This window comes from Stigmatopora argus, chromosome 22, assembly GCF_051989625.1.
Source record: "Stigmatopora argus isolate UIUO_Sarg chromosome 22, RoL_Sarg_1.0, whole genome shotgun sequence".
NCBI classification, from domain to species: Eukaryota; Metazoa; Chordata; class Actinopteri; order Syngnathiformes; family Syngnathidae; genus Stigmatopora; species Stigmatopora argus.
In genome coordinates, this window is record NC_135408.1 from 6,446,672 (window position 1) to 6,472,399 (window position 25,728).

At 40.8% G+C, this 25,728-nt stretch overlaps 1 protein-coding gene across 6 annotated transcripts; it reads left to right on the top strand.

Annotated features, from left to right (window-relative positions):
- On the top strand, window positions 1-25,088 carry igsf9bb (immunoglobulin superfamily, member 9Bb). 6 transcript variants are annotated; one of them, XR_013298154.1, is made up of 21 exons: window positions 1-296; window positions 3,035-3,226; window positions 3,939-4,085; window positions 4,441-4,592; window positions 4,984-5,101; window positions 6,551-6,692; window positions 7,160-7,305; window positions 10,597-10,739; window positions 11,453-11,593; window positions 12,270-12,386; window positions 12,605-12,755; window positions 13,436-13,559; window positions 14,499-14,674; window positions 15,177-15,403; window positions 15,663-15,747; window positions 15,964-16,128; window positions 16,276-16,321; window positions 16,574-18,211; window positions 19,093-19,138; window positions 22,176-22,303; window positions 22,544-22,555. XR_013298154.1 is itself a non-coding variant. In XM_077592765.1 (21 exons), the coding sequence occupies exons 1-21, from the start codon at window positions 233-235 to the stop codon at window positions 22,756-22,758; spliced, it is 3,357 nt and encodes a 1,118-aa protein (XP_077448891.1). In that variant the 5' UTR covers window positions 1-232; the 3' UTR covers window positions 22,759-25,088. The 6 variants fall into 6 exon arrangements, 3 of the variants coding, with proteins under 3 accessions (XP_077448891.1, XP_077448889.1, XP_077448890.1); XM_077592765.1 differs by lacking the exon at window positions 19,093-19,138 and having other exon boundaries at window positions 16,574-17,058; window positions 18,019-18,211; window positions 22,544-25,088; XM_077592763.1 differs by lacking the exon at window positions 19,093-19,138 and having other exon boundaries at window positions 22,544-25,088.
- The last annotated feature ends 640 nt before the right edge of the window (window positions 25,089-25,728 follow it).

The following is a 25,728-nucleotide window of genomic DNA, read 5'->3' on the forward strand; positions in this document are numbered from 1 at the left end:
TTGGCGCAGGTGATCCGTCTCGGGATGAGAGAGGAGAGGAGAGAAGAGGAGAGAAGAGGAGCGGAGAGGGGAAGAGAGGGGGATGCTCCGATGGAGAAGTGTCCAGGGCTAGGTTTGAATTAACAACAAGGTACCGGTTACCTTTGACCTCCGCGGGAACACTCGACGATGACACTTTCACCGAAAGGGCCACTTTGAGATAGGATGAGCTTTATTTCCGGTCGGGAATAGTATGATTTGGTATGTGGCCACTTTGATAGCAAGTGTATTCGGCACCCGAGGAACAGCCGCTCAAGGTGAGTCGAAGCACATTAGCTTTTAACTACCGGCGACAAAGTTTAACCCTTGAAATGCTTTGATTTCCAATTGATGTGTATTTGAACATCTGCTGACTGCTTTGAATATGGCCTTCGTTAAAACGCAAAGTTGGTTCCTCGCTGCACCTGTGTGTGTGTAATTTAGATGTTCACTCAGCAGTTTGTTGTAACGGGGTATCTTTCTTCTTTGCAGAGTGCTTGAGAGTGTTACAAAATATTTTGCACACTATCATGCACAATCGGGCCACACACAGATTGCATTATCATGCGATAATCTCAATGCAATTCAACTTTGGGGTTTTACATTTTGGGGGTACTCGGACAGCAGTTCAGTCTAAGGAAAGTTAAACGTGTGCTGTTTTTTTTCTGGGTCTACCTGGTTTCCCAGACTAGTATAGTGATGTGTGCACTTTTTCCCACTAGAGAGAGCACGTTCTGTTTGTGCATATGTGGATCTAGGTACTAGAACCTGCTGCTTCTCTAACTTAGGTCATCGCTACATTTTTTTTTATATGTTAAGCTTGATGTTTGAAAGTGCAACCAAACAGGCTGGTTCAGTTTAGCGGCATGTTGTAAGAATGTTCAAAGGTCTTTAACATTTGACCCTGACCTTGCGTTTGCACTGTGGCTGACTAAAGACAATCTGCTCAAGATGAGCTGACTGAATGAAAGTCACATTTGTGAGTTGTCACTGTCACTCAGAAGCATCCCAGTATTTATATAACACTTTTATTTAGGCCAATCAATTTGAAAATCTGGCCAAGGCTAACACCAGATGTCTCCTTTCAATGTGGGATCCAGCTAGTGTGCACCAGACAGGGCAATGTTTATTGTGTCTTTGCATTAGACCAGGGGTCGGCAACCCACAGTGTTGAAAGAGCCATATTGGACTATAAAAACAAAACAAAAACAAATATGTCTGGAGGTGCAAAAAAAAATCTAAAAGCTCTATATAAACCTTATAATGTAGGCAACACATGCTGTGTGTGTCTATGTTAGCTTACTATCAAAATGACTAAGTTGGCTACAAATACATCATGAGCATTCATGATTAAATGTTAATTTTCTCTGCAGTGCATTCTGTAAAGAACGACGCACCACGCGACTGCTCTTCTATCTGATGCCGCCTCAAGTTTAACTTCATTACAATATTAATGAATTATGCATTGCTCTGATGAAATTGAAGAAATGTAATAAATAAATCTGATTTTGATGCCATTTTTATTTTGAGGATTGGTCAAAACCACAACAAAATGGATAGTGCATACCGTGCCCCTTCGATATCTGTGAACGGTTTTCCATGCTTTATCATCTCCCGGGTTACAACAAAACTTGCAGCACTTCTTAAAGCACTGAAGTAAAAAAAAAACAATATTTAATAATTAATAGCAGAAAAAAAAATCACAAAGTAGTGAATTCGCCATAAGTGAAGTTGCGATAATCAAGGGATTTGAAAAAGCTCCAGAGAGTCACAAGGACAGCGCTAAAGAGCCGCGTGCTAAGAGACTTTTAGTTAGATTTTTTTTCCTGGTTCTGAATAATCAAGGTTTCAATATGTTCTCCCATGTGCATGTGCTGTACCGCCTCAGTATAAACTCAGCTTTTTACATATATATATATATATACACACACACACTAATATCATGTGTATACTTGCTTCCAAATATTAAATTTTTAAACTGTACACAACAAAGTATACAATAATGGTATGAGTATGGGTTTATAATGCTATGGGTGACGTTCCTTTGAGGCTAACTTTCCAAACGGCATGTTCTCTAGGGTCTTTAATTGTAAATGAAATCCTAATTGGGAAGGTGAGGGGGTGGCAGAGAAAAATGTGTTTGAGTTCACATCTCCATCCTCGCTCTCTCACCCCCGCTTTCATCATCAACATTGAAGTCATAGCACCATGCACACTGTTGGTGTGCAATCTCAGATGATGTCACCAACAGCCAATCAACACATGGCAACGCTTGAAATTGTGTGTTTTCTACACCGCTGGGAAAGGCAGATGCACAATTATGATCGGCTTCAACTTGCTACCATGAGTGCTTTTCCTATTCATGCGGCTAAAAAAAAATGTAGAAGACACCATAAAAATGCAGTGTTGGCAAGTTCAAGTTCTGTTATTTCGACTTTGGAATAAAAAAAAGATTCATTTTCATTTGCAGGCGAGTTCTCCCTCTAGGGACTCCATCATTCTGCTGAGACAATGTAACCTGGAAGGATGTGACTGTAAAGAGTAGCCTGGTGATCTTAACCTGATTTCTGCTTTTTATTGCACGCGTACTGTCATCATTGACTTTCCATAATGAACATCACAATAAACATAAATTAATTACACAGATTGACTTTGTGTCATGTCATCAGACCTGCGGCTGCATGTACTGCCTTAGCTATCAGCTCAAGACATGACTTTTCACACCTTATTACAAATTCCTGCAGAGCACAGCAATAATCCAGTAAAGGATCTTGCAGAATGGAGGAACAATTTGGCAGAATGCAATGGTTGGTATAAAAAAAATAGCGGCTGTAAGAGAAATGAAACAGCAAAGTGCTTTGATGACCAATACTCTCAGTGACCTCTTATTAAGTCATTTTAGTCAAGGTAAAAGTGGGAGGTGCCTGAGAACTGACCTAAAATCGAACTATTTGATTAATATCTTAACAGAAAATTTAAACGTGGTAAAAAAGTACTTTTAAATCTGTGTCTGCAGGTTCCCACGGTGCGCAAGAGGAGCCTCAGTTTGTGATAGCCCGTGCAGGAGAGAACATCATCCTGGGATGTGATGTGTCCCACCCGTTAAATGGCCAACCCTATGTGGTGGAGTGGTTTAAATATGGAATGCCAATTCCCTTTTTCATCAATTTTAGATTTTATCCTCCTCATGTGGACCCAGAGTATGCCGGTAAGATGTGTTTATTGTGACCTTTATTTTGGCTCATGTATTTAGTCAAAATTTGGGAATCTACCACTTTAAATAGAGAGAACAAGTTCCACTTAAACCAGGCCACTGCCTTTCTAAAGAAGCTAAGTGTTAAAATGATGGACGGGCCAAGCATGCCCCCAGTCCAAAACCCTATTGAGCATCTGTGGGTCATCCCTAAAAAGATAGGTAGAAGAAAAATAATGGTGGCGACCTCAAATATATCCATTTTGGGCGCAATTTTGGAATTTTCACTTTTGGTGTACTTTTGTTAGAAGCATTCTGCGCATTCATTGCTGTGTCTTGAGTTATTTTAAATGTACAAGAAATTTCTATTATTGTCCAAGCTGTACTGTGACTACTTTACATTGTCAAAGTGTCATTTCATCAGTATTGTGCCATGAAAAGATATAATAAAAAACGCAGAAATGAGAGGGGTGTACCCACAATTGCGAGATACTGTACATATACATATAGCCCTCCACCTCATAATGCTATCCAACTAGAAGGACAAGAGACCCTTTTACCAGTCCCTCTCCTCGGTCGATCCGCAATCTACTGGTTTTGGTTTTCTCACAGAATTTTCATTTCAGTGAATCACTGTAACGTATTTGATATTTTTGTCCTTTTACATGCTGGTTCAAGCGACCCGTTTCCCATCTTACTGATTGTAACTGTCTTTATTTCTCCTCAGGCCGGGCCACACTCTACGGCAAGTCCTCGCTCCGCATAGAAAATGTTCGTTCTGATGACCAGGGCTGGTACGAGTGTAAAGTGCTGATGCTAGAGCAACAGTACGATACTTTTTACAATGGCAGTTGGGTGCATCTAACTGTCAATGGTAAGCGCCATCAGGGCAATTTAGACATCTTGTAAATAATGTGAACAAAAGTGTAAAAAGCTCTTGGTTCGCCATTATGATTCCAAATGTGTGCAGAGTAAAATTAGTATTGTATTAGTGGTAATATGACTTGGAGGGCTTTGAATTAATGAAGGAGTCTATGTTGACTTTTAATTTGATCTTTATCTTTTTTTTTATTGGCAAATCAAACTGTTTATGCAACATTTTAGCACGTTGAACATGTCTTGGGTGATGTGACCAAAACGAGTGATGATTTAGGTTTAGGATTTTGAGAATAATAAAGAAAATATTCTAAATATTTTTACATTTGTTTTCCCCCCCCCCAACTCCTTAGCTCCTCCCACATTCACAGATACGCCACCTCAGTATGTCGAGGCCAAGGAGGGAGGAAGCATCATTTTGACCTGCATTGCCTTTGGCAACCCCGAACCCTCGGTCAGTTGGTTGCGGGACAGCAACCTTCTGGTCACCAGTGCCAAATATAAGGTACATTATATTCACCGATTTAAATAAATGGCTTAAAGGATTCCACAAGTATTTATAATGACATTTCTAACTCAATAGGACATTAGGTACAGTATGATTGGAAGGAATACAAACATTGTTTTAGTCTGATTATTTTGTTGAAACAGAAACTATTACAAGACCATATAATGAGCATAAACGACACCCATGACTTTTTAAAAATTGTAAATAAATCCTAGTTACAAACATTTTAATCAAGGTAACAAGGGCATTAAGGCTACAAATTCAAGCGGTTACCCCGGTAGACGAGTGGGTAGTATCATTAAAACATTACAATATGCACAGGGGCACCAATAAATACATTTTTAAGCAGCCCTACACGGTTGTAACAGTTACATATTTGTATGTTTAGGTATTTGATGGGAGTTTGACAGTGCTATCCATCAACAGAGAGGATCGCGGTGCCTATACTTGTCGAGCCTTTAGTCCCCAAGGAGAGGCTATTCACACAACGCGACTGCTGGTTCAAGGTGGGTGGCGCCTTTGTTTTCCATCTTATCTTGTCACTATCATGTTTATCATACATTAGCATTGTTTGATTTGCTAATTCAAAGAGAAAGAGGTAGGTTATTGTCTTTTGAACGCGCCTGAAAGAGGAAACTAACCCATTACTTGAAAGAAATAACACACATTTCATAACTTTTTGTTGCTCATATAGACACGACGTTAGACCTATCACAGCTGCTTTTTAACCCTGCCCTTTGATTCTGAAAACCTTCATTTCGCCGGTGTGGATTTTCTCGAGTGCAACCAGTGGTTTCCTATTGTTGTCTTTTTTTTCTGACGACATTTGACATTCTGACATGAATGACATGTTTACATTGAAAATTAAGTAGTGACTTTTTTCTGAGCTGTCACGGCATATCCTTCAATGCGAGAAGCTTAGTCGACATTGTGACGTGTTGATGTTGTGAAAGCTTTCCCTCTCTCAGTGAAAAAAAAAACCTGACTGTCGGACATCATCCGTTTTTTGTGTGCGTGTGTGTGAAAAGCAATTCAAGAACACAACTAAATAGAGTACTAATCATGGGATAATTGTTCTGATCTAAATACGTATTGCTTTTGAGCCAGGAGACAAGGCACCTGCTCAGATTGATGCCAAATATCTAAAAATATACTTTGGTTTGCCAAGTAACGGCCTAAAATGAGCCACTATGGCTGTGTATATTTTACAGTAGAGATAGATTAATCGAGGTCCTCCTGGAAAGCCACTGAGCTGCAGATCAACTGAGAGACTACAGTGCCAGTAAATCTCCAGCACTCAGCTGGTTCCAAATAGGGCACGTTGGCACACATACATGCACGCGCATGCACACACTGCTTGTCTGGCTTCGGGCTGGCATACTTTGCCTGTTAAAGGATGGTAATGTGGACCAGAGATCAACACTAACATATGGGATTAGAAATATGCACTTTTGTATGTTTGTGTATGTATAGATTGATAGATATGTCACTGCACAGACAAATTATTTGTCAAGATCTCTGAAAATGTCATAAATAATATCGCAAACAAAAAAATGAAATTTAGAAATTAATTTAAGGCGGGTTTCCTCGGTCTGGCTGGTGTTCAAAACAAGTTATTAAATATGAGAGCAAGTATGATGGTTTGGTAAAAGGTTTGCAAGGAGGATTACTCATCTGGTAAAGCAAGGATCATTTGCTAAAATGTCATCATTCTTTTCTGAGTGCAGAATAATTATGATAACACTGAAGGGAATTTGTACATGTGATGATGTTAATCTCTTCATGTTCCTTTCTTTCTTCTGTTGTATTGTTGAATGTTTCCCTAACACTGTGACTATTGTAAACACATTTACCCGGCATTGTCATGTATGAACAATGAACTGGACATGTTATTTAGAGTGTTGTAGTGCTATCTATTTCTTCATTGCTTCCGTCTCATGTGTGTTCTCCACCAGGCCCTCCATTCATTGTATCACCACCAGTCAACATTACAGTGAACATCTCGCAAGACGCCTTCTTCACATGCCAGGCGGAGGCGTACCCCCGAAACTTGACCTATACCTGGTTCTGGGAGGAAGACAATGTCTTTTTTAAGAAGTAAAGTTATGATTCATTATTACAGTTTATTCATTTTATCCCCCCTCTCACCCATATATGCTTTCATTTTAGCCTCTAACTTAGATGATCCATATCCTTTGTTATTATAGTGCTCAAGGAGGTTCACCCAATGTGTTGCATTAGCAGAATTATGTTCAGTTTGGGCGTATTCATTTTCAGGAACGAATCTGTCGAATTTTCATTGGACGTGACTTTCTATTTTAGTGCATGGTGAGTTAGCGAAGAGGAACGGACCCAACTACATGCAGAGGCGTATTATTTTATTGCCCTTCCTGCAACCTGTAGTTCGGCTTGTCGAAACCTACCTTTTTTTAAAATCCCAAAATGTGTCACTCTTAGGCAGATTGTCGCATTTATTGTCAATTATTGCAATTGACGACCCATTAATGGCTCTTATTCTGACAAGAGGGGTTTAATATCTGTCATTCGGTTCTTCTTTTTGACAGTGACTTAAAGCGCAGAGTCAGTGTTTTGATTGACGGATCCCTTATTATCGCCCAAGTCAAGTCAGAGGATGCTGGGAAATACACTTGTGCTCCTAGCAACAGCCTTGGCCTACCACCGACTGCCTCAGCCTACCTGACTGTACAATGTGAGTGACCTGCTTGCTAAAGATAGCCACTAGTTTGTCTTCTCAACATCATACTTTTCTGGTTCTCTCCTATTATAAATCCACGGCATAAAACAATACATCAATCAATTTTTGATAGAGCATGACCTCATTTAAATTGCAGCAAACTGGTTTTAGGAAAGAGTACACCCTGAACTGCTCACCAGTCAATCAAAAAGCACATTCAGATGAAAAAAAAAGTGCTTCAATTCTCACATGAATCACGATTAGACACTTACTCTGTGGGATGTTTTTTTTTTATTGTACTCTATTAATCAGAGCTGCATTAACTGTCACGATTTACTAAATCATGTGGATTTTAACAGTGTTAAATAAGAACAAACGTGACGGCAGAAGTTTTGATATTATTGCAGTTTCTTGCTTCACAAGCCATTTTTAAGTGTGTGACATTTTCTTAGTACAAGAAATGTAACGCATTTCTCTACAAAAACTGCAAAGAGCTGCCAGACAATTTGTTGCCAAAGTTGTTAGGTTCATAACACATAATATATTAGTATGCCTCTTTGGCTGTGTTCAAACTGCAAAGTACGTATATATCTCATTGCATTCTGTTTTGTCCTCATATCTGATTTTTCGGTCTGGTTGTTCTTTTTTTATTTTTTAGTAAGTGTCCAATTTGTTGGAATTGGGTCTGTTCAGACTAGGCCACACTATTGACCCATCTGTCAGGTTACTGTGGCAACGAAGGCGTCATCCATGACATTACTTAGCTACATGCATATTCATTAATTTGTATTGTCCCTTTATTAAATAATCCAAACTTAAACTCGCCAACTTTGTAAGGTGAACACTGGCCTTGTCCCCAAGAGAGCCTTTTATTTCTTGTCTTCGTTGTGTACTTTCTTTTTATCCATCAACAGACATGAGACAAACTGAGTGCAAACGTGATCCTATTGACTGGAGGCAACATTCAATACTAAAACTGTTAAAAAGAAACGTTCCCTAACAACACATGCTTAAGACTTTTTATATTTCTCTGGAACTGTAGCCATCTACCTCTGTATCGATCCTCTTTCTGTCATGGCACACAAAATATTTTCATATATAGTGTTGTTTTGACACATGGTCCCCACAGACTGACGAGGAAACGCTTTACTTGCTTTCCCTTTGGCGTGCTCCATCTTTTTAACCGCTCTCCATTTTGATTGGCACTCTTTGCCGCACTCACTTTTCCGTCACGCGGAGTGACGTCACCGACAGTCGAATTCCATTTGAGAGTTTTCAGATTGAAAAGATGAAACTACCTCCCGTATTTGCCTTCAATGTGTCCCGGGAGGTTAGGATCAGCTGCAATTCTGCGCCGTGTGACGATTCAGACTACAAAAGAGCTATCCACTTTCAATCTGGATGAGCTAAAAAATCGGATTTGGCTAAAACCCTGAACAAGGGCTTTGTGTTCTTGCCACTTAAAACGTCGGCTGATACACAAAAAAATACACACCATTTTGACATGTCACCACTCGGATTGCAAGCAAATGGCCTTACAGTATTGAAATTGGCAGTCGTCAAGGCAACAGATGTTTTGCATTCTCTCACTAACCTGCTGCTTCAGATTGTTATACATGAGCATGTGCGGTGTGTGACACACAGACAGAGGGAACACCAGTCTTGGAAAAGAGGGACGGAGGGAGGGAAGGGGGGAGTTAGGGATGGTAGGGGGGGGATTACATCATTGCATGTAGAGCAGCTATGTTTCAATGTTACACTGCAGAGTGCTCTCACCAAAAATGTTCTTTTTTTCCCCCTCATATGGCATACATGGTTCTAAATGTCCTCAATTCCACATTCACTTTAAATTCCTTCTTACTTTTATGTGGTCTAATTATGATTATTCATTTTTAACACTTTACCATTGAATTTGTTCACACACAATTAAAAGCCTCCCCACCAATAGCACCCGAGGTGAAAAACCATTTCTTGCATTGTGCATTGCTATCGTGATGCCTGCAAGCTACAACTGTCTGTGAGCTATTTTTAGAAACTTGGCGGATATTCTTGTCTGTGACGCCACTGGCCGCAATCCTCTGGGCTCTTTATGCCAGACTGCCCCCAAGTATGGTGGTTTGGACTTTAAATGTTATAAGGTTAATCTGGCACTGTCACTGTAATACTTTTATTCTCCTAACACCACGCTTTTTTTTTAAACAACTCCTCTCCTTTGCAGTACCAGATGTAGTTTTCATGGTCATAGTCACACCGCCTACTCCACTCCTACCTCCTCTGCTGGCGTCGCTCTACCTTACGTCATCCACAACATCTCTCTTTGTCTGTCTCTCTCTCTCTCTTTCTCTCGCTCTCTGTCTTTCTCTTGCTCTATCCCCTTCCAGTTATCCAAAACTTTACTAAAAATGAGGTAAATAGGGCTTATTAAATAACATTATAGTAGTGGCAATGGTGGTCAAAAGGTTAGCGCGTCAGCCTCACCATTCTGACGTCATAGGTTCAATTTTTTGGTCCTCCTGTGTGGAGTTTGCAGGCTCTCCCACCTCTTCTTGTGTGGGTTTTCTCCGGGTACAGCGGTCTCCTCCCACATTCAAATAAAAAAAAACATCCATGGTAGGCTGGTTGAACATTCTAAATTGCCCCTGGGCAATGTTCCCTCTAATATTTTGTTTGTCTGGGCAGAAAGACAACCTCCCTGAGCACACTGAGTACCGGTGTGAGCAACATCATCATTGCTCGCTATGGGCACACACCAGTATCACACCTGCCATAAGCAGGTGTATGTCTACTACACATAAATGATTTAGTGATAATAAAATGTCCGATGATTAATGATTAATATCTATGAATGGGCGGCCCGGCGGATGAGTGGTTCGCGTGTCGGCCTCACAGCTAAAAAACAAACAAACCAAAAAACATACATTTTCTTGCTCGTTTTGTGTTTTTGCTGCTTTTCTGTCTTAATGATCTGATTTGGTGATTCTTAATGATCCAATTTACTTTGATTTGCTTTGTACTTTGTGCTTTTGCTTTGTTGTTCTGTCTAATCACCCTCTGCTACTGTCACAATGAAATTTCCCGAATACGGGATGAATAAAGTTATCCAATCCAAATCCAATCCAAAAAAGTAATGAATTCATGCATATACATGCATAGAATATACAAACACAATTTTATTGTGGTGTTTTCACGGATAACGGAGGAGTAGCAATGTTGATTCTACATTTGACCCATGTGAAATATTGCTTTTTAGGTATGACAAAGAATCTTTCATTTTCCCTGCTCTTTCTTCTCACTGCGTTTGAGCAGATCCTGCCCGGGTTGTGAACATGCCATCTGTACTCTACGTGGCCATTGGTCTGCCGGGCTTTATCCGGTGTCCCGTAGATGCCAACCCGCCTTTAACTTTGGTGAAGTGGAAAAAAGATGGTCTTCCTCTACGGATAGATAAGGTGAACGAACCCAAGCACTCATTCAGCTTCACTCTCATCACTCAGAAGGTAGGCTTTTTTTTAATGATAATCTTCCCTCAACAGTTTAGTTTTATTGCTAGGACGGCAAGCGTTTTATTTTATTTTTATACAGTGGAGCCTCAGTAGTGTAATTTTTTGTTGGGCTTTTGTGGTTTGGGGATTTTCCCTTGTGTGTCCTGTCCCATGAGTTTTACCTCCTGTGTCTTTCCTGCTCGCCTCCCCTCGTATGACCCCCGTGTCGCTAATTGTTTTGGCAAACCCTGCGTGTGTATTTAAACCCCGTGTCCCCATCAACCCGTGTCGGAGTATTATTTGAGTTTGGCTTGTTTTATGTCAGTGTTCTTCGTGGTCCTTCATGTTTCCCCCCCAGTAAGTTTGTTTCGTTGTGTTATTACTTTCTCCCAGTTTCTTTTGTATTTAAGGTTTCATTTTGTGAAGCACCTTGTCATTAAATTTGACGAGAGTGCACCCGCTTGATTACCTGCGGTTGTCTCCAACTCCACTTCACTCACCTCGAGACTCATAACAGTTAGCTGCATTTACTGACTGTTTTTTTTCTTCATAATGAGGACTATATTAATCCCCAAAAAGTGGAAATAGTAAGGCAGCTGGTGCTGGGAAAAGGAAAGTTGTTATTCTATTAGGTGGATAGTTTCACTAATCATATGGAATGATTGAAATGTACCCTATAGTACCCTGGGTGGAGCCAAATGAATGATGGGAGCATCCGTGTGGCAGAGGTGACAGAAGACTCTCTTGGTACTTATACCTGCTTGCCTTACAATGCCCTAGGTTCCATGGGATGGTCCCCTCCTGCTCCCTTGGTGCTAAAGGTAAAGAATGTCATTATCATTTGACGCTTATTCATGCATAGGTTTGAAAGAGTCTTTTTCTTATTATCTGTTTTAAAAAAATATATATAACTCGCAAAATTATTAGAAAATAGATTGTAGATAAGTAGTATGCAGATTTAGTATGTGGAAATACTTTCCCAATATTCAAAGCATTCTTACAATTAGTATGCAAATGTATCTCGATGGTCATGAAGCAGTTGAATTTAGAACCGTCTTTTTTGTTGTTGTTGGGTCAGATTTGCACCGCAGTCTAAAAAATAAACATTATATCAACAATGAAATAGTGGCAGCTGTGGTTGCCAGAATGTTCTTGTTGAAGGAACAGAAAATGGTTAATGCATTTCCACTAACAGTAGTTCATTGTTAGTTTAAGAAGAAATCTTTTGTTTTTCCTGTTTTATTAGAAATACAATTGTGGCCACTCCAGCTGCCGATTCAATTTGTGTAATGGGAAATACCATGTACATAATATTAAAGAGGCACGGAAAGAAATCAAAAACTACACAAATTACACAATTCAACCAGGAAACACTCTTATTTCGATTTATCCTATGTATGAAACAATGACAAATACTAGAAAAAGAGTGGGGGGACTTATTACTATGGAAACACCACTGCATCATTGCTCCTTTATTTGGACTTTCAACCTGGACAGGACCCTCCCAAATTCTCAGTGGTCCCGGGAGGGCAGTACAGACAGGAGGCTGGGAGAGAGCTGGTTATTCCATGCGAAGCAGAAGGAGACCCCTTTCCCAATATAACGTGGAGGAAGGTAAGTAGGAACATATATTAGTTGACTGTCTCTTTTGACTGAAATTAACATTACATTGATATTTTTCGATTCAATGACACAATCTTATTATGTGGAACCACTTAATATAAAAAAGTGCAACAAATATTGGTACTTATTTATTGCGATACGGATGATGAATGAACGAGGTGTTATTGTGTTCCACTTATCTGCATTCATTTTCTTTGTGTGACCTGCAGGTGGGAAAGCCTAGTAAAAGCAAGCACAACGTTCTGCCTCGAGGCAGTTTAAAGTTTAAATCACTTACAAAGGAAGACCATGGGGAGTGGGAGTGTGTTGCCACCAACGTTGCTACGAGCATCACTGCCAGCACGCATGTCCAAGTCATAGGTAATGCATACTCCCACCAATTGGCAAAATTCCAAAGGTGACAATGATATAACCTTAAAAATAATGACTTCTTACAGTTCAACCAAAGGTTCGCTTTTAAAAATCATTTATATAACAAACTAGACCGGAGATAGACACGGCAACACGTTTTTTTATATTAAATGTTAGAATAGAATAGAATAGATGAGACGGGCCGGCAGCTGAGTGGTTAGCGCGTCAGCCTCACAGTTCCAGTGTCCTGGGTTCGATCCCAGGTTGGTTCTCCTGCGTGGAGTTTGCGTGTTCTCACTGGGCTTGTGTGGGATTTCTCCGCGTACTCCGGTTTTCTCCCACGTTGCTATACTAACTGGTTGAACACTCTAAATTGCCTAACTCAGCTATGATTGGCTGTCCGTTGTCTCCTTGTGCCCTGCGATTGGCTGGCCACCCATTCAGGGTGTGCCCCGCCTGTCAGCTGGGATTGGCTCCAGCACCCCCCGTGGCCCTTGTGAGGATATGCGGTTCAAAAAATGAATGAATGAAAATAAATAGAATAGATGATTGGCCGGTGACTAGTCAGCAGGGATATGCTCCACCACATAATGTTTGATATTAGGACAGTTCTTGTAACAGAGATGACATAACAACCAGTGTTTAAATGACTCACATGCTCTTTGATGAACTGCTTGCCCTCCCTGCAGGCACAAGCCCCCATGCTCCTACCGGCGTCCACGTGGTGGCATCCTCCACATGGGCAAATGTGTCATGGGATGTGGGCTATGACGGAGGCTTCCAGCAGACATTCTCAGTCTGGTACGGCCATGTGTGAGTCATCCCAGCCTGCTTCGCTTCCTGCTTTTTCCTCTCGTAGTATTATTTGCCTTCAGAACAATTGCACTTTTAAATACAGATTTTAAATAGTGGTGAATTAGGAATTTCTCTACTTTTCACCCTTAATATAGTATTTTTTTTGCTTCCTTTATCCTTTACCTCTGGTCTTTCTCTTGCTCCTGCTTCTGCTGTTGCTGCTTTGCTCGGCTTGACTGCAGTTCGTATGCTGTACCCATTGTGAACTGTATTACAACAACCTAAAAAAATGTGCCCTTCCTACACGTGCCTATGCATTCTAACTGCTCCAGAAACTAAATTACTCAGAAAAACAAAACATATTTACAAAAAACAACCCTCAAAATGAATTAATCAGGAAAAAGTAGAGTTGAAAAATAATATATTAAAAAAAATCAACCATTAAAATAAATTATTTAGAAAAGAAAATGTTTCCATTCATTCATTTTCTGAACCTGTACATTACCGATTGCCCCTAAGCTAAGGTTTAGCTAAGCTCTCACATTAAATGTTACTTCTTGCAACCCCTGTCCCCGTCAATGAAATCATTTAATAGGAAGTCAAAAATAAAGATATTTTATTATTGATATGCAATTATTTATAGGTGAGATTTGCAAAGTATTATTTTGACAATAATCTTTGAATTGCATGTGCATCTCTTAGTAATCATATCTTATATTGTTTCAACTCGTGAACGTATGGCATGGGCAAACAGCAAAGCGAGTGGCAGCATGGGCTTTCCATAAACCAAAGGTTCCATCTTGATGTGAGCACTGTAAAATAAATGAATGACATTAGGAAACACGCACACATTCAAATATGTCATATGTATTGATTTACCATCATAAGATACTGTGCATATGTATGGGTAACAGTCTCTGCCTGTCCTACTGAACTCTCCTCTTGACTCGTACGCAGGCTTAAAAGGGAGCGTTTAGGTCCACATGATTGGCTGTCAATGCCCGTGCCAGGAAGTCAAGAGTGGATGGTGATGCCAGGCTTGGAACCCGAGACAACATACCAGTTCAGCGTCCTAGCCCAAAACAAGCTTGGCACAGGAGCCTTCAGTGAGGTTGTCACTGTGAACACGTTAGGTGAGCTAACATGTTGCCTCTTTCCTTGGACTAAGGGATATGTGAGTTAAAAAAAATCATAATTATTACTATTGCAGTACATGATCCGATACGACAAATTATTGCATGACTACTGAAATGGCCACAAAGCAAGAGCTCTATCTATCATTGTAAGTCTATACTTCCGTTGAAGTATATGATAATCAATGGAGGCGTCACCATTAAAAAAAAATCTTAATTTTTGACTTCATTATGTGGATTACACTGGGTATAAAAGTCTATTTAATCCTTTATTGATGCAACCGATTGAAGCATTTGGGAAAATGGGAAAATTAAAAAATAGACAGTTAAGGAGAAAGTCTTGGAATGGCACCCAAGTCTGATGATGTGAGACAATGAGAAGATTCATGTTTAAAACCACCACATTTCATCACTATTATCATGAAATCGGCCAACAGAACTAAATACCAAGCACTTAGTTATGTTTCCACCGTGGTAATTCAATGCAAATGTACTCTTTCAGTATTTCCTAAAAGTACCCCTGAACCACTGGTGCTGCTTACCCCACCACGGTGCCTCACAGCCAATCGCACGCAACAGGGAGTTCTGCTTTCCTGGATTCCGCCCGCCAATCATACAGCACCAATCCAGCATTATGTCATGGAGTTTCGCCTTGGGGATCGATGGGTGGTCCTGGAGGACAGCATCCCCTCAAGTGAGACGGAGATGCTTGCTCGCGACCTCATTCAGGTAAACAAAGGAAAGTAAGTATTACATTGAGCCAGATGGCAGAGTAAGCGTTCACTTTCTTTGCCGTATCGAGTACTCACACTTTCCCGACGATTGTCGGCATTATCTGTTGCCGGTTACACGGGAAAGAAACGGTACATACGTAGAGTACTACGGTTCTGAAATGTTGTATATTCTTTTAGATTTTTAGCTTGGTTTTAGCTACCTGGTTGAATTTCAGTGATGATTGAACCCTGACATTCTTGCTTCTTTTCTCCAGGAGTCCTGGAATGAGTTCCGTGTTATGGCAGTCATGGATGGAACGATAAGTGAACCAAGCAACATAGTCGGGGTATCCAATACAGGTAAGCATTTTGCCCTATCAGGTTGAGTTTTCATTTGTACAAACAAAAACAAATCAAATTCTTAAAATATTCATAATAATGAAATTTTGTATTATCATTTGAAGAGAGGATTTGGGTCCATTAAGACACTTGATAATTTCTCCGGTTCAGGAAAGCGATCGTTGTTGCCATATTTCTTATTGTTTGCATTACATTCCTTTTCCTCTGACTTGGCAGACTTCTTTCCTCCTCCTGAGCTGGTCGAGGAATCAGGGTTGGCACGACCAGTTGTGGCCGGTATCGTTGCCACGATCTGCTTCTTGGCTGCAGCCATCCTTTTCAGTACAATGGCGGCCTGCTTTGTCAATAAGCAGCGGAAGCGAAAGCAAAAAAGGAAAAAAGGTGAAGAAATAAGTGAATGTATTCCAGGGGTGCCCATTACATAGTTCGCTAAGGAACTATTGGTAGATTGCCATTGATGTATATGATGGTATTTAAAAAAAATAGCTTGTGAACCAGTTGGATTTTTTTCTTTTTTTTTTCTTCCAGATCCCCCTCTCTCCGTTACACACTTAAGAAAAAGTATGGCAACACCGTAAGTATGCTCAACTAACTTGAAGAAATAAAAATTATTGTGATGACTTGTTACACAATTTTTTGGGAATATATTTTTTTCCCAAACATATATTGGTACTTACACATTATTCAAAAAATAGAGGGGGGAGAAGCTAAAGTTTACAAGACAAATGGTAGGAATCATACTAAAAAATTTTTTTTACCACCCCAAGCTCGGAAAATTGGATTTTATTGAATTCCATTTTCATGTGGTTTCTATTTTTGCCCTTAGGCAATCTTCAGGAAAGACAACTCCAGAAAGCATCCGTTCCAAAACACCCCTATCCGAATCATCTGATGAGAGCCGTGTCCAACATGAGAAGAAAACACCCCTAAGTCCAGGGAAGAAAGAGGAGCTGTCTCTCTACAAGAAGACTAAAAGAGCAATAACAAGCAAGAGATACGCCTTGTGCAAGCCTGACCCTGAAGCAACACCACCAATCGAACTGATCAGCCGCGGCCCGGATGGGCGCTTTGTCATCGATCCCACCGATGCAGAATTTGCCGCCCAGCACCGACGAATCGAAGGGTTTCCTTTCGTGGAGGAATCCGATCTGTATCCCGAATTTCGCCAGTCTGATGAAGAGAATGATGACCTTAGGCCTCTTCCGCCAGTCATGACTCCCCTTCGACCTCACCAGATTTCCCCCATCTCGAGCCACGAATCCTACCTCCAGCCTCCAGCGTACAGCCCTCGTTTCCAGAGGCCTTTCGAAGGTATGACCATCGCGGAAAGCAGTCGACTCCGGGCCACGGGGCAAATTCGAGGCTCTCTCCATCACAGGGCATTTTATGGCTACCTGGGTCCTCATGGGGATCATGACCCTCCTCCTCCTCCTCCTTTTTACATGACGGATACCAGTCCGCTTAGCTCTGTCATGTCCTCCCCTCCGTACCTGACCGAAGGTCCTTTTGGTTACCCTGTGATCCCAGAAGAAATAGCAGATGGGGATTTCACACATTATACCGTTTCTGGCTTCCCTTACCCCCTGACACTCACTTCTTCCACTCATTCGCCAGAATATTGGCGGGGAATGGATTTTACATTCTCCAGCGTGGAGGGGCCCCAATTCATTTTCCCCCCTCACCACTCTCTGCATCTCCGCCACGATTCTCCCTATCCACCACCAGCCTCTGTTCTTCCCCTTAGTGCTTTTCAGACCTCCTCTCTACCAATGCCCACCTACCCAACGGTGCTGCCACTCGAGGCACCACAGAGCTACTCGAGCAAATCTCCCAGTAAGAGCAGGCCTCACGGCTCTCCGGCCAGGCACATAGCTGTGCAAGAAGCACATTTCGGGCAGCTAAGACGTCCACCACACGGTGTGGGTGCTCCAGTTTTGCCTTACGCCGATCCAAAAGCCCGTGTTGGCCCTAGCACCCTCAGTAGCCTGGATACCAGATGGTTTGAATCTACCCCCCATTTTAGTCCAAGGCAGGCTCGTAGAATGGACTCTGGTGTGCATCAGGTGGTTCTCCAGCCCTCTCGACTTTCCCCCCTCACCCAGAGCCCCTTTAGTTCTCAGGAGGGTTCCCCCGAGATTGTCGTACGTCCGAGGCCCCGCCCGAGCCTCGGTCCAACTCCCAAAGCCCCAGAGATGTCTGAGATTACGCTTCTACCACCTTCCGCAGCCTCCTTTTCAAGGAGATCTTCTCCTTCTTCCTCCCCTGCGCTAGGCCAGGCTAGCAGAAGAGCCAGTCCAAGCTATCGTTCCCATTTGGCTTTTGCTTCGTCCGCAACCAGCTATCCATCTTCCCAATCTCCGTCCATGGAGAGCATCAACGTGTTTGGCCAGATGCCATCTCACAGGAGGACTGAGGAGGGAATACTTCCAGCTGAGCCTTCTCCATCCCAGTTGTCAGCTTCAGGGTAGGTGCATCAGCCATGTGAGTAGGAACGAAATCATCTGCACAAGCCATAATGCTTTTGACGTGACTTTGCTTTAATAAGCGTGCTTATGAGTGTAGTGTGCTACATCCACCGAGTTTGAAAATGATCTTGGAACATTTCATACATCCATTTAGTATATATAATAACACCACTTATATATTTTCTACTACCTCAAACCTTTTTCTATCTGTGCCGATTTGTAATTTTATTTTGCCATAGCAGGGTGAAGGAATCGTGACTCAAAATTTAGATACTAGTATATCTAGTCTGCATTTGCTCCACAGTTTATGACTGATCTGAATAAACATCAGTCAACAAAATGGTCAGACACTATAAATACAATATTTAACAATGTTATTGGTTTTGGTATGTATGATTTGTTCAAAATACTCGCATACTTTTCTCCATTTGGATCACACATGATCTTGCTTGCGCCTTACAGGAGGAATTCCTTAATGATACCGTAACTAAATCCCGAGCTAAATATGGATGGCTATGTCTAGATCCGATGGTTTGAGGATGCCTGTGTCATGCAGAAGGATGATTTAAGAAGAGTTCATCTTGGCAGGCCCTGCGGCCCATCATCGGCCTGAGTAACTAACCTGAGTAACTTCATGATCAATTCTTGACCTCTAACGTTTCACCATCTACTTTGCCTTTTTTTTCTCTAACATTTTTTTCAACGATCCCCTTGACAACCTCATATCTAACTCCAAGGGAAGGTTGTCGGGCAAAGTGTGTCACAGGGCCTGTCCGCTTCTCATGTTCTGCAATGTTTTCATCATTAATTAGGGACAGTATGGTAAGTTGGTTTTATTAGCTGCTAGAGTCTTACGTACTGTGTTTTTGATTGATCTCAGCTATCTGGGCAGCGTTGTTGTGACCAGGTCCTCTACTCCGCAATAGGTAAGGGTTGGATCCATGTCTGAAAGGGGGGGCGGGGGCTAGAAGGTGGGGCTTTTTGGATCACCTCGTCCTTTAAAGGGGAATACAAGATCTTTGCTCAATTGATGAATTTTAGGCCAATTAAGTTATTTCATTTTTTTCTCCCTCTGTTCTCACGTATCGTTTTTTTTTCATACCCAAGTTTGCAATCGTAATGGAATTGCATTGATAAAGGCTTAGTGAAACATTAACAATTGTGCATTTTGACATCTACTATTTAGGTATGAGAATAGTTATGTTCACACCGCAGGCTGTGAAGTGACCCAATTCCGATTTTTTTTTCACCTTTATTCGACTCTAGTAAGGCCATTTTTTGACAGTCTGAATGGGAGAAGTCGAATGGAAGTGGAATGTTTCAGCCAACTTAGAATTTTAAGAACTCATAATTGTAAAAATAATAATAATAATAATTATAATAATAATAAATAAAATGAAAACAAAATGAGCGTACCGTAATACTGGATGTAAACATTGCTTACATTGCCGAGTCAGAGCAAACTGACCTTATGTGTTTGTGTGTGCGTGTATGGTCTAGCTTTAACTGTAGTATATAAAATAATGAGTCTTAGTGTAAAAGGTGAGGTGGATGGAAGTCTGCTATTTGTGAGAGGAGTTAATTCTTCTATTAGCGCAGATTGACTAAAATTTAGCAAAATATCCTTATTGACAATAAAAACTGTGGCTAACAACAACAACAACAAAATAATAGTAGTTTTGCTTACATTTTCAGGAATATTTCCCACAAATGTCACACTGTACCAGCACAGCTATGTCCGTAAAAAAAACCCAAAATTTTGGAACGCAGGAGTAGCGCCAATAAAATTCAAATGACTTCCTTGATGAAAAGCTTTTGAATGTATTCCCCTTTAAAGTTCTGTTCCATGTGCAAACTGCCATGCATGCCATTGCTAAATCCTCCTCCGTTTCCAAAAAACAAACAATTCTATTGATTAATTCTTGTTACATTTCTTGTCCTAGTGCTTCGCTTTTCTTTGGCTTATTTTTCATGATGTGACTGTTCCTGCGTAGTCATTTCCCCTCCAGCCATCTCCCCCCCTGTCAGCATGGTGAAGCCCATTGTAGACAGTTTCCATGTCTATGAATACATATCGGTGATGCTTTGTCGCTCGGCTGTGATCTTCCTTCCTGTTCTAATGATCCTTGGTGTTTTTTCCCCTCTGCAGCCACTTTGATACTATAATGCCTAATGTTTTCTGTGCGTCGAGGAAAATTTGTTTCTTTGCTCGTGTGTGAGTGGCCCGAAATATCTGGGCTGATAAGTGCCTTCCCAAAACGACAGGAAGAGAGATGTTTTAATACAACAACAACAAAAACGCATAGGAAAAAACGTCTGATGTTTTTTAGGGGGGTCAATAGTATTAGAAACCTGGATTTCAATGAACTGACTTGCACAGAGTGTCCTTGCTGCGGAGGTTGGACGCACGAAGAGACTCTTCTTAAGTTTTTGAAGAATCCGAAGACTTAGGGAACAAAAAAATCAAGGGGTTGAGTCTGAAAAATGACACCTACGGTGAGATAGAGGATCTGACCGGCGATGTTCGACCCAAATTAAGGCCCTTACTGCTGTCGACCACAGAGCAATAGGCATCGGATGGCACCTGGAGGAAAAGGGTTTCACAAACAAACAAATAATCAATAGGCCTCGTCTCCAACTCCATAAAACTGCCTGTTCAGATTTTGCCAGGGAGCGTCAAACAAGGGATGTTGCTATGGGTAGGGCATTCCTCATGACTGAGGGCCCTCGTCTGTATGCTAACAGCTGGGTTTTTCAACAGGACAATGCTGCCGTTCACAATGATTGCTCTAACTTCTGGGAGAATAACAATTTTGGACCATGCCGCATGTTCCCCTGATTTAAATGCCATAGAGAACATTTGCGGATGGACGGCAATGATGCTTGATTCCCTTCATTACGCCATATACATCACTTGGAGCAATGTTCCCAATAGGCTCCTGGAAACTTTCGCATCAAGCTTCAGAAGCTGCAGAATTTGGCTCTTCGGACTTGGAATGATTTTCAAGGAGGCTACCTTTTTTTTCCAGGCCACTGACAAAGCTCAGCAGTTATCTAGTATTTATGTCGATGTACCTCACATTAGATTCTATTGCGAGGTACATCAACATGTATGGGAGCGGGAGGGAAAATACGGACGGTCTCAATTCATGCTCTAGCTTACTCCAGACATGCCAAATAATTTAGAGTCGAGCCAAAGGAAACCAACAGAGGGAATCAAATGTTATTGTCGTGCGATCTACCAATAGTACCTTGGCGATCTACTGGTAGATCGCGATATACGTATTGAGCACCCCTGCTACCTCAATTGCTTTCTGGAAATTGAATTTTTCCTGAGAAATAAATGGTCTTAAATTTGATAAAAGGATGTAAATCACTGTATTCTGTTTATATTTACATTGCACGGACTACCCCAACTTCATTGAAGGCAGGATTTGTTAAAAGATTTCCAGTTTGTGATTGCAAGTCATGATCTAATTAACGGTGAAATTGTCCTTAGGGATGAGTATGAGCATGAACGGTTGCTTTTTTCATTATGCCCTGCGATTGGCTGGCAAATAATATAGGTTGTCTTTCGCACCTACTGCCCAAAGTTGGCTGGGATAGGCTTAAGCTCCCTCCCAATGCAAAATGAACGGACAAATGAATCTATCATCTATCAAACTTTTTTTTTGCGACCACCCCCTTCACTGCCAGATGGAATAACCAGATTCACTGGATTGCGTCATCAAAATATGCATTTTCCAATTTATTCTTAAAATATGTTAGAGGCTGTTGAACTATTAAAACCTTAACAAATACTGTTGCTTATAAAATCCTAATGTCTTGGAAGAAGGTGTCTCATGTTGCACATTTTGCAATGTTTAAGCAGCTGTGATGTAGTACTAAATATATGCCTTTGAAAAAAAAACTATATTTGGCATGGAACGATCCTTTTCCCCTTCTGGATTTTTTTTTATTTAGAAAACGTCAAGGCGCACCGAGTGTCCTTTCGGGGTCTGAGAGGTTTGATGCTCTGAGATACCAACGCATTAGAAAGGCAAAGAAGATGACAACGAATAACAATAATTCCAAGGCTAAGAGGAAATCAGGTATGTTGGTGACAAATATTGAACATTATTAGATACCCTTCAACATGCCGTTTTGATTACTTTTAAAAATGTAACATTAACCTGGATTTTTTGTATTATTAAAATGATACCTTTTTGTCCACCTGCGTTTCGAGCGACTCCCCATGTTGCACAAGGGCCATTCATCTTCACGTACCAAAGGATTCAGTTTTTTCCATTTTTGGCCTCAGATTTAGCCTATGCCAATCATTGCATTTGCAGGTGTCTCCGCCTCTCAGACCCAACAGGCCCACGTCACTCAGGTACTTGAGCCCGAAGAAGTGCTCTACCTCCACAGGAAGAAAAAACGTCTCCTTCTTCACGATCCATACACTCGCTTCTCCGCTCTACTGTACCGCCGTCCCCTCCCAGAAGATCGGAAGGCTATTTTGGCTTGCATGGACAATGTCGAACTCGACCACGCTACCTTCCTCTGAAAGCCCACACTAATCAAGATCGTAACAACAACTCTCCTCCTTTGCGATCTACTAACTACTTTGGGGGAGGAGCTCTTTATCGAGCATTTATAAGTTTGGTTCACCTTTTTGCTTTGCTCACTTCAGCCGTTAATGATAGTTGTACGCAGTTATTACAACTATGACTGAAGTTTGAGAATTGAATCGTCTCAACATTGTTTTAACCCTAATGACAATCCCCTTCAAAATATGAAACAATTGGGTTACTAATGCTAACAAATGCTGGCCTCTGGAATTCCTTCGATGGCCTCCATGTTTTCTTCATTGGCACGTTAAGTGTGTTTTTAAATGCGTTCACATTTCCAGAAAATGAAATCTGAAGGATCTAAAAGTTTCTCAAAGTTCAAAAACGGCAGTGATTGATTACCATTTTCTCTGAAATCCCAAATTTCCTCAAAACAAAACATTTTGGCTGCGCTTAATGAATATTGCGCCTTAGAAAGTAGTGCACTTTCTGTTTACAGCCACAACTTCCATCTTTTCTGTCAAGCACATACTACTTCATTTTACCAAAAAAACACAAAACATACCTAAACGGGTGTTATCACTTATACATCTAGTATACCTCAGCGCACAGGAGACGGGACCACACAGACCAACATACACTTTGAGACCACCTCTTTGATTTTCCTCACCATTTTTCATTTAGTCTTTAGTTTAATCAGGCTCGCAGAGCTGGAAAAGAAGAAATGAGTAGATCAAATTAAGGTCCAAACTCTCAAACTTCTCCCTTCGTAAACTATTCCCCTGCACATTCATTTATCTTTTGTCTGTTTTTAGGAGCGTTATCTCCTGGTATTTTACTGCAGGTAGTATAGAGAGGTAAAAAGGATACATTTGAAACAAATTTCAATACAAAAAGAGCTAACGATAGTGTAGAGGGGGTCCCCTTGGTTACGAAAATGTTCTGTTCATATCTGGATTAACATGTAAACACAAGTCAAAATGTATCCAAAAATACTTATGATAAAAAGGGAAAGACATGATAATGTAAATCAAAATAAGAAACAGTACTTACCCATTTTTGCCGAGAAATGGTTTTTGTTTTCGGTGGTTTATTATCAACCGAAAGCACAGAATACGACTACTGTAGGCTGTAGCTAGAACCAACAATATGAAAACAAAAACACCAAGACAAAGACTACATTCACGATGTTCAGAGCAGAACATTGTCAGCAAAAAGAACAGGAAAAAAAAGAATTGACCATTGCAGACTGAAATTCATCTTATATTTTACAATGACAATATTTTGGCAATGAATCGTGACAATTCTGTAGAAAAGTATGGCTTTCTTAAATGGAGCTGTGGCTTAAAATGTTTGGTTGATCTGCTACGCTTCCATGTCTAGATTAGATCAAAGTTCCCTATGAAACTAGTCGAGTAAAAGTTAATTCTGTGCTCTGTCAACTGCTCTGTAGCTTGCGTTAATAAAAATAGAGGATAGTTGAATCACTTTGAACACATTATGAGAGTGGCACTGGGTAAAAAGAACATATTTGTCAAGCTTTTCCAAGCCCAAGTGAAAAAAAAGTTTAGAAACGGCACTTCGTTGGCTATCCCGTTCGATTCCCCCACTGCGACATCTTCCTCCTGTTGACCGGAAACCTCACGTCTTGAAACTAAATCTCTGTACTGTATCACTTGGGGCTTGACTTAAGAGATGTAAAGAAGCCTGCTTTGGGTTTTATATATCCAAATGGTCTGGACAGACTTCTGCATTGGTCTCAAAAACTTGACATGGGCACAACAACACGTAGACAACCTGGTGCTAACCAATGGTGCACAAGTTAAACATTTATAGCTTCCAAATGACTTCCCCGATACGATAGATGGTGATATGATCTATAATTTTGAGCGTAATCTGACACAGCAAAATGGGCTCACTTTACATCAGTGCAGTGATGAGGAAAAGTATTGACGAATGAAGTATCCCTTTATGTTTATGTGTACAGAGATTTAAAAAAAAAGACATTATTTCTGTGCAATTTGTGTAAATATCTTAAAAATTCATACCTTGTCTTATCTTTTTTTTAAAACTGTATAATGCACACGTTGAAGACTTCAGTCTAGGTCCAGTGTCACTTTATCAACATGTCAAAATAGGCGTGACCGGACGATTTGCCGAAAGACGTTTCGCCGACGGACGTTTCGCCGACGGACGTTTCGCCAACGGACAGTTCGCTGAATGGATGTTTCGCCGAATGGACGTTTTGCCGAACGAACGTTTCGCTGAAACGGGATTTGCGCGCTCGCCCTGCCCCCGGATCGTGTGTGTATATGTTTTTCAACCTCGGCACAAAAAAAAACACAATGAGAAACATCCCCACTTTGTTTAATAAAATAATAAATTCAACACTTTAATATTTTCGGCGAAACGTCCGTTCGGCGAAACGTCCATTCGGCGAAACGTCCGTCGGCGAAACGTCTTTCGGCGAATCGTCCGAGTACCCAAAATAGGAGTAAAAGACAATGATAGAAATTAGTTCAATATTATAGAGCCAAGAAATGTCAACAATCTCTATAAATATACACGTATGCGTGGGATGCAAATGGCTCTCTCTATATTTGAGGACAGTTCATGTTTAAAAAGAATGTACGAGTCGATATTTATTTTTATATCCATCTGTGCTTTCTATAGTAGCAGTGCTGTAGAAAAAAAATATCTAAAAGAAAATGGGGCACTGTAATGGATTTCACTGTACTGTATAAGAACACAGTAACCTATTTTTATAGCAATGTCTGCTTGCCATGAAATTTAAGTTTGTGGACCATCGCCTTTTTTTAATACTCGGGGTATAGTTATTTTATTTCTTTTATTTTATAAACATTTGGAGTTTACAAAATGCCCTCTTCATCCATACTATGGTGCTTCGTCGCTTTGTTACAAATACATACAAATGGAATGATTTGTTATGCATGTATTGACCATAT